The sequence below is a fragment of the Dermacentor albipictus genome, chromosome 5 (genome assembly GCF_038994185.2).
Source record: "Dermacentor albipictus isolate Rhodes 1998 colony chromosome 5, USDA_Dalb.pri_finalv2, whole genome shotgun sequence".
NCBI lineage: Eukaryota > Metazoa > Arthropoda > Arachnida > Ixodida > Ixodidae > Dermacentor > Dermacentor albipictus.
The window spans coordinates 81,076,437-81,094,508 of record NC_091825.1 but is presented as its reverse complement, the minus strand read 5'-3'; the positions used below and the strand labels follow the sequence as shown (position 1 = coordinate 81,094,508).

General features: G+C 42.2%; 1 protein-coding gene across 2 annotated transcripts in view; it reads left to right on the top strand.

Annotated features, from left to right (window-relative positions):
• The first annotated feature begins 117 nt into the window (after positions 1-117).
• The window catches only part of spel1 (DNA mismatch repair protein spel1), a 103,092-nt gene continuing 85,137 nt past the window's right edge, over positions 118-18,072 (top strand). For both annotated transcript variants that reach the window (XM_065442890.2, XM_065442889.2), the window contains exons 1-6: positions 118-322; positions 6,982-7,031; positions 12,282-12,317; positions 12,845-12,932; positions 13,707-13,852; positions 17,413-17,523. In XM_065442890.2, coding sequence (XP_065298962.2) covers positions 289-322; positions 6,982-7,031; positions 12,282-12,317; positions 12,845-12,932; positions 13,707-13,852; positions 17,413-17,523 — 465 coding nt within the window. In that variant the 5' untranslated portion in view covers positions 118-288. The remainder of the gene's footprint in view (positions 323-6,981; positions 7,032-12,281; positions 12,318-12,844; positions 12,933-13,706; positions 13,853-17,412; positions 17,524-18,072) is intronic.

The window sequence follows — 18,072 nt, the reverse complement described above, 5'->3', positions numbered from 1 at the left end:
AAGCCTATAAAGTTACCACGCTTCAATTTACTTTGAAACATAAAATATCTGATAGCTGTGAGCAAGAACTTGTTTACGCTTACATTCCTTCACGCGCTTACAGGTCCCCAAGGAAAGGTTAGCAACACTGGGCATAACGGCGCGCTGGATCGCACGTGCTTTGTCAAATGTGTGGTTTTGTTTGTTGTCATAATACATGCGGCAACCGCTGTCAGCAGCTTGTAGCACTTTGCGGAAACAGCTTTTGTTTTTAGCATATTCTGAAGCAACCCAAGAAGCGTCCTCGCAATGGCAGAGCTGTTGCCAAATGTTGACATCGCGGGTACGTAGACGTGACGCTCTCGCGCGCCGCATGAGCGGCATGAATGCGCGCGGCGAGCGCTCCAGAGGCGGCCACCGCACGCGCGTGAGCGTGCGGTGCTTGTTTCTTGTGGTGCGGTGCTGATTAATTTTAATCCCCCAAGGAACACGAGACATGGTCAGAAGACGCGGTAAAACGCTTTACCAGTGTCTTTGACGATGCGTAACTTTTTCGTGCCTTGTAAGCGGTCTCAGGGAAGAAATGCTGAAATTTCACGCGTGAGGTTCGTGAACACGCAAATGAAGTTGAACGCGACAGAAAATCCTGGGGGAGAAATGCATGGCACGAATAGATGCTCGGTCTTCAGGTCCTGCCCCTACTTGCCATGACCTTACTGCCATGAAATCGATCAATATTTGACTTCAAGGACGTTCGTGTTTTTTACTGCCGTGCTGTGTTCTGCGCAATGGGCCCGACCGTGTTCTGCGTTGAGTCCAGTGATTACTATGACTACGCAACACTCCCAGCAATGACGGTCCGTTAAAATTAGTGTTCCTTTCGCTCCACCTTCAATAGGCCCGTTCTTCGAAAAAATTGAACACTTGGCATAATTTACATTTTATTAGGAGTTTTTTTTTGCTCGTTATCTAAAAGTATTAACGCTTCTGGCTAGAAGCAATGCAAAGAGCGAAGTATGGACGCCACAGTATTTGCAACAAAAGTTGCTGGGCGCTGAGATTAAAGAATAGGAAAGGTATCTTTGTCACTGTCACCACATGAAATAAAAAAACAAAAAGCAAGTACCCATCACAGATGCATTCTATGGTTTGCACTGTTTCTAGAAAGGCTGGTGGAAGTAAAGCTTTTCTTCATAGTAAAATATTTAGCGCGCACAATTGACAAGGACACAGTAAAGGGGGACGCTAAATATTTTACTATGAATTCGTACCAACTCGCCCAACTATCTGTTCTGCTGCAGAAAGCCTTTCTTGAAACATTTGCTACAATATGTGGCATCTTTGAGGCCTGAGAGTTTATGAAGGTTGCAACAGCTTGTTATATTATTCTCCAAGCCAAAAAAGCAGTTATAAAATAGAAGGCTTGATACAAGTTCCCTTTTAGCTTTACAGACAGACTGTGCTTGTGGCGACATATTTCGATAGCTTGACAAAGGGGAAACAGAGAAATCATGTGGGCATCTCGTGTCTTTGTGGATGTGGACACAATATGAGTCAATTGAAACTACTGACATATTTGATAAAATCACAACTGAAGTAAATGGGTAGGAAATTTCACTCACTCTTTGCCTTCAGTCAGAAAAGCAGGGCAGTATAGCTTGTAACTAATTAATTTTCAACCAGAAATTGGTCCTCTGCTGCCAATGTTGATTGTGTATCATTCGCAGTGTTAACCAGAATCATGAGGTTATGAGAAGTTAAGACTAGTTTTGTCTGTACTATCGATATGCATTGCTAGCTCATAAATGTTAGGAATATTGTTCACTTAGGTATTAAACAGAAGGACCTCCAAAACGCTACCCTGAGGTATGCCTTTAATTATAGGCAGAATATGCACTCCACAAATGTGTTAAAAAATTTTTTTCCAGCATTTTTCCTCATTCTTTGCAGTGCCAAATGATAAGCATTAGATGCTGGAGTCCCTAGGTAGTTTGGTCTTGCAATTTTCATTTAGAAGCGAGCTATAGACCTGAGTCACTTCAAGGCAAATTGGTGTTCCAATGTGCATGCACAAGCGCCTTATACGTTTTTTAGAAAGTGTGTTTTCTATATGTGGATAAAATGTGTCACTCTACAATTGTGGCCTGCTGCAATAATTTCCTAAATGCAGACCATTTTTTTTACAAACCGAACCCCTAGTTACAGACTCACGACTTGCCAGGTAATTTTCAGTTATTTGCCAATAAAAAATAAAGGCTCTAAACCCTGATTACAGTTAAGTGATAGTTGTGGCTTGGGGTGGTTTTAGCCCAGGAATTCACCTGGCACAGGAGTGGGTACGTCTGGTGGTAGGGAGAAAGGAAAAAGGGTCTATTTAACATTAGTTACACTGGCTCCAGATACGGAAGCCTGCTACATGTAGGAGCTTATTAAACGTTCACATCAAGACATGTCAGCCATTTAATATACTTCTACAGAACGTAAGCCATTAACAAGAAAAAGTCGAGAGAATGAGCCTTACAAACGTCCCTTTAGTATTGCCGAGCTGAGAGCTGCCTTGATAACATGCAAGAGCTCTGCACCAGGACCTGATAGAATTATGTGCGACATAATTAAGAACGTACACACTGATACGCAACTGACTTGCACTTTTCAACACTATTTGGGCTGCTGGATATCTTCCACTTCCATGGAGAGAAGTGATTGTGATTCCCATTTTGAAGCAAGGTAAAGATCCTTCGTTGGCGTCAAGTTACCGCCCGATAGCCCTCACAAGTTGCATTTGTAAGCTGTTTGAGAAAATGTTTAATCAGCGACTCATACATTTCCTGGAATTAAACCAAATACTTGATCCCTTTCAGTGTGGCTTCAGAGAAGGGCGGTCCAGAATCGATCACCTTGTGCGCATTGAGGGAATCATTCGCGACGCCTTTCTACATAAACAATATTTCCTATCCGTATTCCTCGATATGGAGAAGGCGTACAACACAACGTGGCGCTACGGAATCTTGAAAGACTTGTCGGGAATGGGCATCCGTGGCAATATGCTCGCCCTAATAGAAAGCTATTTGTCCAACTGTACATTCCGCATGAAAGTCGGAAGTGTACTTTCATGTCCATTTATACAGGAAACTGGTTTACCCCAAGGAGGTGTGCTCAGCTCCACCCTCCTTATAGTGAAGATGAACACACTGCGTGCTTCATTACCACCAGCTATTTTTTATTCCGTCTACGTAGATGACATACAAATAGGTTTTAAATCCTGTAACCTTGCAGTGTGCGAAAGACAAGTACAGCAGGGATTGAACAAGATATCTAAGTGGGCAGACGAAAACGGGTTTAAAATTAACCCCCACAAAAGTTCTTGTGTTCTTTTTACTAGAAAGAGAGGCCTGGTTCCAGATCCTTGTGTTCAACTGTGTGGACATCAAATGCCTATCAACAAAGAACACAAACTTTTAGGTATTATACTTGACTCCAAGCTTACTTTAATACAGCACATTAAATATGTGAAAGAAAAATGTCTAAGGACAATGAACTTGCTTAAAATTCTATCCCACTCAACATGGGGTAGCGACAGGAAGTGTCTGATTCAATCACGATTGGACTATGGTGCCGTCGTATATAACTCTGCCGCTCCGAGCGCACTAAAGATCCTAGATCCTGTCGACCATCTAGGTACCCGTTTAGCCACTGGCGCTTTCAGAACAAGCCCGATTGAAAGCTTATACGCGGAATCAAATGAATGGTCCCTGCATCTACAGAGAACTTACATCAGCCTTACATATTTCCTAAATATGCACTTCAATCATCAATATCCATGTTTTAACACTGTTAACGATAAGGCCTGCACTACACTTTTCCATAATCGTCCCTCTGTAAGAAAGCCTTTCTCGCTTCGAGTGAGGGAGCTTAGCGATGAGATACATGTCCCACTCCTCGAGCTTCGCCTAATGCATCCAACCAAGTTGTTACCGCCTTGGGAGTGGCAGGTCATAGAATGTGACGTATCCTTTTTAGAAGTAACAAAACGCGCCCCAGAGATCGAAATATGAACTCATTTCTTAGAACTCCAGCACAAGCAATCCTGCGCAAAGTTCTACATAGACGCTTCAAAGTCTAATGCCGGGGTGTCGTATGCTGCCGTCGGCCCATCCTTCTCAGAATCGGATGTACTGCATCCGGAAACAAGTATATTTACGGCCGACGCCTACGCATTACTGTCTGCTGTGAAGCATATAAGAAAATCAAAACTTCAGAAGTCAGCGATATATACAGACTCCCTAAGTGTCGTGAAGGCCCTGATGTCACTCTATACACACAAAGATCCAGTACTTAATGAACTATATTCCGTCTTAAGTAAAGCGTACAGATCTAACCAGCATATCATTATATGCTGGGTGCCTGGCTATAGGAGCATCGAGGGTAACGTTCTGGCGGACCAGATGGCCACGTCAATCCCATCGCAAGCTGTTAAACCTACCGCTGCGGTGCCTGTCACAGATCTGAGGCCTTTCTTGCGAAAGAGATTGCGAGACCACTGGCAACGCATGTGGGATGCAAAAACGGATAATAAGCTCTACCTGATAAAACCACAGTTAGGATTCTGACCCTCTACTACAATATCGCGCCGAACAGATGTTGTATTCTGTCGTCTCAGAATAGGACACACGTTTGGCACCCATAATTTTCTACTCACCGGAAGTGAGCCTCCAACCTGTGGTAGATGCGGGGAGAGGCTGACCGTACTCCACGTCCTCCTGGAGTGTCGGGAACCCGAATCTGAGAGAAAGAGACATTTTTCATTAGTATACTGACAGCACATTCCTCTTCATCCTGCAATGCTTCTTGGTCCAGAACCGCTTTTTAATACAGACACAGTCCTAGGTTTCCTCAGGGATGTGGTCTTACACGTTATTAGTCCCATGCGTTCGTAGTGGCTCCTCTCTCCAGAAGATGCCACTGCGATAATTGTTTTGCATAGCACATGCCTCCAGGCCCTTGTGTTTCAAAGGCTCTAAGGAAACAGTAGTGCTCTAGCATTTCTTATAATCTGATATATTTTACCTATCGTATCATTCTCTTTAAATGCATCTAAATGTTCATAGTACAAGTCATACGTCATTGTCATAATTTTATTATACAGATTTTACTCACTTTAGAGCGTATATTTTAAGGCTCCTTTACAGCCACGTCACACCAACTTCATAGTAATCATAATTACAGTGCAAACTCATTAGCACAGACATGGCGCTCTTTGGCCATACCTGGCCCTTGCGCCATAAAACCCCATACATCATCATCGTTATTAATATACTTCTACGTGGAGTGGGCTTCCATATTTTGAGCCAGTGTAGATAATGTGAAATAAACCCTTTTTCCTTCATTCCTACCGTCCGGCATACTCATCCCTGTGCCAGGTGGATTCCTGGCTTAAACGCTACCCTGAGTCACAACAAACTGGTGGCAGCGGTGGGATTTGAACACATGGCCCCAAAGAGACTGGTGCGATGGAGCCTCATTTTGCAGGAATACCAGAATACTGCGGCGAGGTCAAGTATAGGAAAAGAAGCCAAAAAAAAAAAGAATGCAGATGGTCTGAGCCGGGGATTTTAAGCAACAAATGCAAGGGTATCTTTTTGGAAAAAAAAGAAGTGTGCTCTGTACGTATCGCTATCGATGCTGTTGAGATTGGGCAAGTAATTTCTGTCATGCCGAGGCCTGACTACAACAAAAAGAAAGACTTTTGATGCAGGGGAGGGCTGATGCGTCCTGATGTGAACTCCTACGTTTCATATGCTCCTACATGAATTGAGCTTCCATATCCGGAGCCAGTGTAAGTAATGTTAAATAAACCCTTTTTCTTTCATACCTACTACAGGACATACTGTGCTAGGTGGATTCCTGGCCTTAACACTACCCCGATCTACAACGCAGTACAATGAGGGAATATGGGGTATCAAAAAATTGTGGGGCGTCGATTTCTAAAAAAAAAGTTGAATTTCTGAATAGCTTGTGCCTATTGTCAATAAAACCGTACCACACTGTATTGGTTGCACATACACATACAGGCTGGAAGACAAAGTACCAGGCTGTGTGCCCAGGATGTGGAAATATTCGGCCTTTCCGTGGACCCTGCCCCCCCTAAACTTTTGACACCAACAGTACTTTATCACCAAGTGACAGTGGCTTTATCTCCTTTTTCTGTACATTTTACCATTATTATCAAACTCTTAGCTATCAGATTCTTTCATAAGAAAGCGTACACAATTAGTTTAATTTCTTTACATGAAATTCTTGCACAATATATCCAGATAAAAAAAATAATAAATATTACTTTTGTGGTTTGCCTCTTGTATTCACCCAAAACATTAATGAAAGACATTTGCTCTAAAGAGGAGACTTTCCCTCTGCACACATCTAAGGCTTGGACGTAATTATTTGAACAGATTATAGTGAAATGAATTGCATAGAAGAGCACCGAAGCCCAAATGCATGACGAGAATTGAGCTTACAAGGACGGCTCATCTCCGACAAGCTAAGCAGAGGAAACTGAGACGTGGATGAGTATGGCTCATCTTAGGCGATATTAGTACTAACAGCTAGAATGAGTACAGCTAAGGCTTGACAGTTATAGGGTTAATGTGGGCTGGTGCAGCTTACTATACTCACGGAATAAAATGTATCGATTTAGGGCTAACTATCGTGCATACTTTTGTTTCCACAGTCTTGAGTTTGAGTTACATTGGCATGGATTTTCTCTCTCAAGCTTAGATCGGAGTTCCTACCAACAGACGCATAGCGACATGACGTCGCACCCTTGAGTAATCATGCTTATTTGGTGCCCTACTTTAAAATTTTCCTGCCCCATTTCATTCCATCAGTATAGTACCTTGTTTTACGTTGTTGCAATAAAAACAAAACAATAAAGTATTTGGTTTGTAATATTTTGTGCTTTGTGTTTTGTTATTGTGTCCTGTTATGAACTTTTTCCTGGTGCAGAGGTTGAACGAGACCCTGGCTTTCTTGGGTTTCTAAGGTCCCTGCCAGAGGTATTGTTTCTTCTTTTATCTTTGACAACTTCTTGCACTGCTTTCAGTTCTTTGCTATCCAATTAAGGTGCTGTATAAGCGATGTTTGAAACTCTTGAGCATTGTCTGTAATGCGTACAGCATAAAGTTTTCGAGCGGACCTTTCTTGAGTAGGTTTGCCTGCATTCAAATTCTGCCTTTTCCACACCTCAACACCCACAGTATCTCAGTGGCTGCAGCATGGCGCTGCTGAGATCAGTGTCGCGAGACTGATCCTGACTGAGCGACAGTGCTCTGTTGCGAGTGGAATGCAAGAACACTTGTGCACTGTGCCTTGGATGCATGTTAACCGTTTATATCTGGAATTATTTTTCAACTCCAACTTTATTAATTTTTCTAGTACACACTAGAAACGTCCTTCGGGGCTAAAAGCTGCCATAAGCAGCTTGACTGGACCCAAGAGACGTAGTTGTACATGGCAGGGTGATAAGGGAGAGTACATTAAGCCATCAAACATATAACATCAAACAAAAACAATTGTAACATATTCAAATATAAGCCTATTGACAGGATAATTTAATCTTGCGATACAGAAACAAACAACATTCAAGGATATTTGATAAGGTTAAGAAAAAAAATCATCAAAGGGCACCACACAATTGGAATGATTATACATGAAATATATATGTTTACATGGGAACAAAGCACATCTTCAATTCCCTGCGAGAAAAATTAGAAGTGTCAGTGTAATTATTAAGGATTTTTGGTAAATTGTGTTTAATAGACTGTAATTTGTATTCAGTGCGAAAACGTCGTACATACCAAGGATCAGGGTTTCTTAGATGTACTGGTATTTTATGGCGCTGCAAGGCCGCTATGGATGTAAGCCAATTTCTCAATTCTTCTTTTGCATAATAAAACATATGTAAAACGCGATATTCGTAATAGCGGTCTACTCATATAATTTGGTATTTCTCTGACAAAGTTTTTATCGTAGATTTTTGTCGAATCCTGTAATTATTTTATTCATGTTTGTTTGTGTTGTGGTCCCCCATACTAAACTACAATAACTAAATTGGGAGGTAAACAATGCATGATAAATTTGTAACTGGGTTTTTACCGCCACGAGAGCTCTACAGCGAGCCAGCACCCCGGCTACTGCGGAAAATTTACTGTGAAGTTGATGAAAATGAGCATCCCAGTTTAGATGACAGGAAAAAGTTATACCAATATTTTATGTTGGTTAACTAGCTCAATATTGTTATCTAAATAAGTTATTGATGTTGCAGTTCAAAAATTTTATTTCTTGCTCTAAAAAGAACAGCTTTCGTCTTAGCAGGATTAATTCTGATTCCACTTAACCAGACAGATTACGTAGCAGCGCATTACATCTAATAATTAGTTCGTTTGCATCCTTTCCAGTAAAGACTAATGTGCTATCATCTGCATATATAAAGAAATCAACCGTAGCATCAATATTTCTAAGTCATTAACGTATAAGTTAAATAATAGTGGGCCCAAATCACAAGAATGTTTCCAAAATACCAATTAAAAAAGAATGCTTGATGTAATCGGCACAATAAACAAACACGAGAGATGCATTAAGAATCATATACATATTTAAAGAACACACATACGAAATTTTCTTAAATAATGCTAAAAACATGTTGGCTTCACTTCATTGCTTGAAGTTAGCTTTTTCAGTTCTATGAAAGCAAAAAAAAAGTGGATGTCCCAAATGCGACTTCCAGTTGTGACGCAGACAACTGCTATGTGAGATTGCATTTAGTCATGCAAAAAGGCCTGACTTCTTACATGACGATGACGTCAATGCCATTTTTCTTGTTGCGATGTTTAAAAAATGCTTCCGCCGCAATTTCATTTTTTTCGCAGTGCCATCTGTGACTGAGAAACGTAGCTAGGTGCGTGAATGTGCTCAAATTGTCTTTGGGGAGATAAATGAGCACTTATTACCATTTATAAGCCCAGCTTTTCTAGAGTAGCTGGGGCAAAGTGTGGACATGCCTAAGTGATCCATGGAGGTAATCCCTTTCGGTGTCGAGTTTTTTTTAAGGTGATGCATCCCCACTATGGCATTTTCCCCCTGGATATTATTAAACAAACACAACAGCTTATGTTTGGTTATGCATAAGGAAAAGAATGACATGGACAATGGCAATTGCGCTCTTAGTATGATACTTACATTCCTGTCTGACAAAAGGAATAAAACACGCAGCAGACCCAAAGATACTATTGTTCTCAGTACTTTCTCACAGTGTCAAGATCCGAATCCAGTGCAAAGTTGCTTCTCCGTCGGACAACAAGCTGTCATCATCTTAGTCTGAGCTTAGCTCATAGTTGGAGCTGGAAGGGCTGCCGCTTTAATCAACAGTTGAAAGACTCGCGCGAGCAGCCATTTCAAAGGGATCAATCAGCCATGCTCAAGGAAGGAGCGCTTTTGTTTATTCGAACTAGACCAGACAAAACAAAGGCAGCAACAGATGAAACAGGGAGGACAGATTAAAGAGGTAAGACAGGAGGCAGAGCCACACTGGAGAAAGCATACCAAACCTGCCGTGGTTGCTCAGTGGCTATAGTGTTGGGCTGTTAAGCACGAGGTCGCGCGATTGAATCCCGGCCACGGCGGCCGCATTTCGATGGGGGCGAAATGTGAAAACACCCGTGTACTTAGATTTAGGTGCACATTAAAGAACCCAAGGTGGTCGAAATTTCTGGAGTCCTCCACTACGGCGTGCCTCATAATCAGAAAGTGGTTTTGGCACGTAAAACCCCACAATTAAATTAAAGCATACCAACTGAAGGAGCACCCTTGTCAACAAGGAGGCAGCTCTAGCAAAGACAGTGGAAAATGGGTGGGGGGGGGGATTTTTCCCGAGCAAACAACAGATTGCAGAAACATACAAGAGTGGTGGCCTTGTGCTACAGCACGAACATTTCAATAGAGAATTGATGCCACAGTGGTGTACAAAGTCCTGGAGCCATACACCTCCCACCTGCGGACGCGTGGTGCAACCACGCCCACGAAGCCGCATGTTCTGCAGCTGCTAACAAAAAATGCAGACTTGGCAGACGTGTTGAGAGGAGAAAATATGCTTCTAGAAATATACAACAGATGGTGAAACCACCTTGGAGCTTGCCAACTCATTGTTATTGTGCACATCTGAGTGGAGAGAGTGGAAGACGTATGGGTACCTCGGTGACAGGGTGAAACAGACATGAGGAAATGTACGGCTATGTCAGTAACTCTGAAAGAATTAGAGAACCCCAGGTTATCAAAATTAATTTGGAGCCGTCCATTGCAGTATCTTCCATAACCCACTGTGCACCTGGCAGGCTAAACACACAATTTAATTAAATTTCTACTCTTTTTTTGTAGTTATTGCTGGGCTTGAAGCTGTGTTGCTGTGCCAGTGTGCAGCAGAGTCCACATTGCTCCACTCACTGAGCCGAGCTTTAGTATCTGCATGGCCTCCATGAGTGCTAAAGGAAGTGGCCGAGAATGATACCACGGTGCCGATGTTATGACCTCTGAGATTGGTGTGTCGTGCTGTGTGATCTTGGGGGCCACGGTATTGGCACAACAGTATCTTTCTGACTTTTATGTTATCGGCCAAACAAAGGCTGCAAAAAAAATTTGTGGAAAGAGAACACATACGTAAACAGTGTAATGTGCACATATGTATTCACCACTGCAGTCTAATTGAAAATAAAGGTCAGCCACCATTATGCACAAAACCTACTGTTGTAGTATTGCTGCCAAAGTTTGGGGAACCGTGTTAGCTATAGAAATTCACAAGTGCACATCAGAACCAATGTTTAAGAAAAAAAGAATGTCTTGTGGAAATAGCTGTGTAGGTCAATGTAAGGTGCACCAAGGCAGAAAAGACTATTTTTAAAGATCTGTACTGACACTATTGCACCAAGTAATGTTATTGGAGTTACTCTTGACTATAATTCATAGATTATGAAGGGCTTGACTTGAAAAGTTATGCTCCATCTCACAAGTTGTTTGCAGCACTGTGGAAGCTGTAGGAGGACTCCTTAGCCTATAGTAAGGCAGAATGCCCCTCGGGATGTGTTTATCCATGCTGTGTCTTCTGCTCAGCATCTGCTTGCCATCCTGTCAATACATGCTTCATGGTTGGTGGATTGATGCAAGAATGTTTTGGCATTGTAACCATAAAGTGCATTATGTAACCATAAGCTGCACATGAATGAGGCAGCGGGGCTTTGCTTCATCTATACATTTTGTGAGCAGTTTGTTGCCTTCTCTTTAGCCAGAAGTAAAGGCGAATGCCCTTATAGATGTTCACCTGCACCGCATCCTGTGCTCAGTGTCTATGTGGCATTTGCTCACTGCCGTCGTCACATACCATGCCAGAGGGAGTAGTAAATTATTGATGCAGTGAACAATTAGGCCTTTCTAGCATTCGACGTTGTTGCTGCATCACCATTGCTAATTCCGTGGCACGATCTTCTAATTCAAACCACTTTTATGACTCTGCGCTGTCTCTGTAGTCTTCGAAGCACAAAACAAACATTTGATCTCAATACTTGCGACAGAACATACCTAATGGTTTTCCCTCAGCGTGAGATGAGACAAAGCGATGATGGCTTTTACCACTTATTTATTTGCAGTCAGGGTGAAGAGCCAACAACAAGTGTGAGTTTGGCTCAAAGTGGGTGGGCTGTGCTATATGGGTGCTAACTAATTATGGTTAGTGTGGCATTTAAGGTTACTGTCAACAACCTCCACAGTAATTCACAGTATAGGATGTGCATGTGTGAAGGTTCTAACATGTAACGTATCGCTGTAGCATATCATGTACCAGGCGGTACTAAAACTCTAATCCTGCCAGTAATAAGACAGTTATGCCCAGAACTGTATTCCATTGCACAAGGGCATTACCTGTGTACATCTCATACCTTTGGCAGTGCTGCAAATGACTTGTGAGATGGAGTACAGTAGGATGCTGAAGAACGAGTACTTGTCCTCTGGAAAGAGAGAGCTTTGTAGCTAAGTATGTCAATCTTGATTTGTGTTGTAGCAAGGCATTCAAAGGTAAATGTTTTGTTTATTTTTGACTCCGAGTAGTAAGCATCAAAGATGCCTAAAGAGTTGCTCCAAAATCTGTGTATGCTTGATGGTAAAGAGCTACTTATGATAAGTAAAGAATTGTCTTTCGATTACATTGATGGGATCTTGTGGCACCTTCTTCTTTTTCCAATTTTGTCTCCTCTCCTTTTCAGAAACCTGCAACTACATTCCGCTTCTTTGACAGAAATGTGAGTCTTTTCATCCATGGGCAGGATCTTGATCCACACTCCCAAGTACAAAAATGTTAATGAATTACATTTATGTTATGATGTCTCAGATATACATGCCACTTTTCAGAAAAGTAGCTTGACTGCCAGGTTTGCAGTTACAGTAGTAGCCCAGTACAGAGCAGAAAGATGTTTTGTTCACATGCACTGTTATTTGTATTGACGGGTGATTGCCCCTCAACAGTTGGCACATCGCGATTCTGGAGAGATTTAGCATGATGTGACGGTTGATTCGTTGCCACACTGCATGCCCTCAAAGACCCTGGAGCATACAGTGGTGATCCTGCATGATTGCATATTGCTGTTTGTTTATCATGCATCACTAAAGCATTTTTCTTTATTAAGAGATGATTGTGATTTAGAAGTGATTCATGCCATGGTAATAACTTTTTTTTTTTCTGTGGCATTAGAAAATCACTCTTTTATCATATTAGTTCTTGCATTATAATTGCAGAATTAGAATGTGCTTTTGAACGTTTGGATTACAGGACTACTACACAGTCCATGGAGCAGATGCTGAGTACGTCTGTAGGGAAATGTACCGCAGCATGTCTGCGCTCAAGTACCTTGGCTCAGGTAGGTTGCTGGGGAAGCTGGGAAGCATTTGGATGAGTTAAGCAGCCTCTTCATTCATACCATGAAATAAGATGCAACATGATAACACCGATTGTTCACACAACAATATTTTCTGTCCCTTAGGGTCTTAGGGTCAGCGCCAGGGAACTTGTTCACAGACATTCATTGTTGACCTGAGTCTGACGTACAGCAAGGATTGTTGAAGACTCCTATAATGTTTGCTTTTTTATGTTTGCAGCATCAGTACTGCTGCTGACCACAAGTAGTTGACTTTGATGTGAATAGGCAGTAAACATTTTGTCCTGGCATGCACTACCGTGACAGAGCCCTTTGCAGTGCCATGCTTGCAGATTCTGCACATGCTAGTACAAGCAGTGCTGCAAAGCTGGCTTTGCTGTTTAACAGAACAGAGCTGAGGCACACAGAACACTTGAACATACTATAAGGACCACTGCATGGTGCACCTCATCTGGTGCAAGCACCATGCTGTAGTGGCGCTTATAGCATGCATTACTATGTAGCTCCATGTCGGCTACACTGTGGCATATTCAGGCGCACTGGAAGTTTATTTGCCTAAAGGCTTAAGCTAATTAGGGCAGGCAGTAGCCAGAGAGGTCATGTGGTTTGTGTGCAAAGCAACCCCTTATAAGGGCAGCGCATGTCCCAGTTTCTGTAACTGCTACTGTGTAGTTTCGCTTTTTTGCTTCACAAGAAGTGTGCATAACCATTTTCAGTGGTACTGTATGTCTGCAAATTACTTGCCTAATTGTGCAGGTGATGCACGTGTGGCATCCGTATGTGTGAGCCAGCGCAGCTATGAAAATCTTCTCTCCGAACTGCTGCTCATCAAGCACTACCGGGTTGAGGTGTACCGAAACACAGGTGCACGGGGTTCCACCTCCTGGTCCCTTGCCATACAGGTGAATGGTTTTACTTCTAGAAAACTGGAGGAGCTTATAGAGTTTTGCCTTCTTAATGTCGAACTAGCTAACTTTGGTTTTTTGCTCTTTTACTTTATGTACCTAATCTTTCACTCCAGGCACGACAGACCAGCTGTAGCGAAAAGAACTTTGTTTATTGCGTGATAGTTGGATGCAATAATAAATAATAGTTTGTTGGCAGTATTATGTGTGCTACACAGGCATGATTCACTGCCTTCTATTTGCAAAGAAAGAAAGCTTACAGTAGTATATCAACAAACTGCATGGTTGTGTGGTTTTAAACCTTTCTGCGCCACAGACAAGTCTTTCTAGTCTGGAAGCTTTGTACAATATACAGTAGAATCTCATTCACACATTAAAGAAGAGAGAGAGATGCACTAACCAGGAGAAGATATGACCTGAAGACACTAAAAAACGTGGCAGACTGAACTGTAGTTGACATCTACATGATGTGAAGTGTTGCGCAAATCGTTTACGGCACATGACGCCGATTCAGCCTGAATCAGCAGCTTGTTTTGGCGGTTAGTTTTGACATGCTCGCTTGGTGTGCAGCACAGAGTTGCCAGTGTGCATTGAGCTGGTGACGTCAAAGTGGCCCAATATGCGCATTGTCATTTTTCACTTTTGTAGTGTTTCCAAAATGAAATCAAGCTGGTGGTCTTTGCCAGAATATGATGCCGCCATAGCAAAACATGATCCTCCCTTTGCACTGCCTGCAGCAGAGAGTGGCAGCATGTTTGGAATATTGTCTTAGAACAGGGTGTCAACCAACCATGAAAACTGGAAATTCTCACGGATTTTGAATAGTCTAGAAATACTCAGGGAATTTGTGCTTCAATCAGGGAAAATTTGCTCTAATTTTATTAAAAGGGAACGAAAGTCACACTAATGCTGGCTCAAATAACATAGAAGAATCGTAATGAATCATCTTTGACGCCGTATCGGTTGGAGGAGTTGCCAGTGTACAGTCAACGACCGATTTTCCAAATGCCCAATTTTTGGGACATGCCCGATAATTCAGACGGCTTCACAGCACCGCCACGTACCCCATACAGTCAATGTTTAGGAATGTCTAAAATTTTGGGCGCAAGAACTCCTCGGTGTCTGATTTTCTAGACTTTATGCCATTACCGTAGATCCAAGACGGCTATAATCAAAGGCACCACCGGCACCATTTTGATTATGTCCCCGCCTCGAACCGTGCTCATGCACGCAGATCATCACCACCGCGGCAACGCTAGGCCTAGCTGCTTCGACATTCGCAATATAGCTTCTTGCTGTTTTGTGCCGCATTTTTTTCATTGAAAGAATTCGGCGCTGTGAGCAATGGCACCAACTCTGCCTTCGTAATCTTCGCGTTAGGCTTCGAAGCTTCGTGTTGCATAATGCTGATTTCTGAAAGTCAGCTTTGCCTCAATACAGGAATGTCATGCGGTAAAGCATGCATTAAGTATTACGGTGAAGCTTAACATGCATTAAAAGGGGCACTTGTCACTGGACACAGTATGTGCTCCTTAATTATACACGCGTGCACCCGTCTTCTCCTGTCATAGTATGGATACTGATATGCCTAATAAGTGTACTAAGAGGCCTTCAGAGCTTTCTTGGACGTGCCTGTAGCGCTTTGAGCCCTTAAGGGCAATAGCATTCATTTTTTTGAACTGCCCAATTTTTCGGATGTTTACGTGGCTCCTAGAGATACAAATATCACTTAAAGCACATACAAGGACAAGGGACCAAAAAAACGACGTAACAAGCTCCGACAGTGCTTGTCTTCGTCCTTCTTTTGGTCCCTTGTCTTTGCATGCGCTGTAAGTGATGTTTGAAACAATGGAATATCAACTAGCCCGTACCCAAACCTTACCCCTAGAGAGTTTGAAAAATCGGACGTTGACTGTGCAACTGACCAAGAGGATGCTTCAAATGGTCCGTGGGGCGAATACGCGGTGGAATGAGGATAACAGAAAGGAGCAATGCATTGAGGAATGAACAGGGAAGGAAGTGTGCTGCCGCTTCTTTGAAGTAGCTTGAGCTCAAAAAACAAAGTATCGGCTGATGCCAAGATGCACGTGTCCCTCATCTAAACCCAAATAAACTCTTTAAAGTAGTGAAGCGCTACACTGAGGCATTGTGCACGGGCCGAAATCGGCATACCAGGACAATTGTGGTTGACTTTGCAGGTGCTGAGAGTGAATCTCATTTCTGGCAAAGTTCAGGCTTAAGAGTTGATAGAAATAGCTCATGTTCGAAAATATTTGCTTCTGTATGCATCCCTTTTTATTTGTACTTGAAGATATGTTTGACTCGATTTGCAGTGGGCTTTACCATTTTTTCCGAAGCTATTTGAATCGCTGTGCATTTTACTAACCCCTCCTGTTTTCTTTTCGGACAAAATAAACAGTACTCCTTGCTATTCAAACTGGATTAAGTCGGTTTTTTTTTTTCAAATTTTTAGCATGCTTACTAGAGAGTGACAGCATCAGGCGACATGGTGTCAGCCTGCCTTGGCACATAGCAAAGTTCTGTGTCACTCAGGGAATTTTGCAAAGGCACTCAGGGAAAACCTGGAAAACTCAGGGAATTTGGAAATGTCAATTTGGTAGACACCCTGTAAAAGCATGCAGTACATGCTCAACAGCACTATGCCCTGCATACTGTGACACAGATAAGTAAAAACGTTTATTCGAGGAGAGTTACAGTCATCATGAGGTGAGTTCTGTTGGAATTTGGGTATGTTTCTAGGTGTGTTCTAGCCTCAAGGGTATCTTTATATTGGACCCACCACAAGCTTTTACTATGGGTTCAAGCAGTTTGCAGATGTTTGTATGGTGCATGGTGTAAGTGAACACACAAAAAAAGAAAAAGATGATGAAAAAATATTTTGCTGTTTTTTATGCTATGCTAGGCTTCACTGCATTTTTCTAATTAAGTCCAGGAGTTGGCTACAGTTGTAGCCATAATATAAGCATTATTTCTCTCACCATATTAGCGTGTACTGTGCCTTTATTCCAATGATAGATCATTTTCTCAGTAGGTGCAGCACACAACCTTTAGGACAATCCCTTTCAAGCTGAATTCTCTGATAAGGTCAACAGTTCAGGGACCTACCTTTATATTTTTTTTTCCATTGGTTCAGCGTACTTCTGCTGAGCTGAACTTTTGAGAAGATGAGCAGATTACCTAGCTGCTTTTATGCTCATCCTAAAGGGAAACAGCTGTATATGAAGAGTCATCAAATTTCTTGAAGACAACCTTCTGCACACCTCTGCTAAGACATATAGAGGATCAGGAATAGTAATAAAGTATGTTAGCACAGAAGTACTAAATGGTATTATGTGTTGTTTTGCGATGGCACTCTGTGAAATCTCAAGTGCTATAATGTGCATTACGTAGGCAATGCTGTTCTCTGTACGGAGGGAAATCACAATTCACAGCTCTGATTCTCTGAGCAGCAGACAGCCTAAAAAAATAGTTTTAAAGAATGCATATAAAATGAAGTGCATAGGAAGATAAAGTAAATTGAAGTAAACCAATTTCAGGCATCTCCTGGCAACTTGGCACCGCTGGAAGATGTCCTCTTTGGAGCCAGCAGTGGGGGCCTTTCAGAGTCCAAAGGAGTGTTGGCGGTTTCTATGCATTCCAACCAACAAGTGAGCTGATTGTTGTCTGGTGTAGTCACATACTCGTGGCACACTTTTTTTTACCATGACATCAAATTTAATGTGTGCATGTGTGAGCACGCACTTAAGAATTCTGTACATTTGAGTGATTCTCTATGTGAGCATGCCCATTTCCATGTTACGCTGAGTTCTTGTTGATTGGATCCTCAATGGTTAAGCTGAGCTTGGTTTGAAGATAAGTGTGATTTCTCAGATTCTGCGAGAGCTGTTGTTGGTTATATAATTAGTTATTGTTACAAGTCTCTCTGGAAAAAATGAAGTAACATACAGGTGGGCAAAATAAAAGATTTGGCGGGCACAAGTGCACTTGAAGAAAGTTTCATGCAGTTGTAAGTGTAGGAACTCAGGTAACAGAATAGTTTGTATATGAACTGGCGATAGTCAAGCATTCCAGCGTAAACTTTGAGGAACAGGATGGACACTACATCTGGCCAAAGTGCAGAGGACACACTTTCTGTGCAAGGCGGCCCTAGGCGAGGGTGCCATTGTTTACAGTTCAGATATGCTGATTCATGCTTG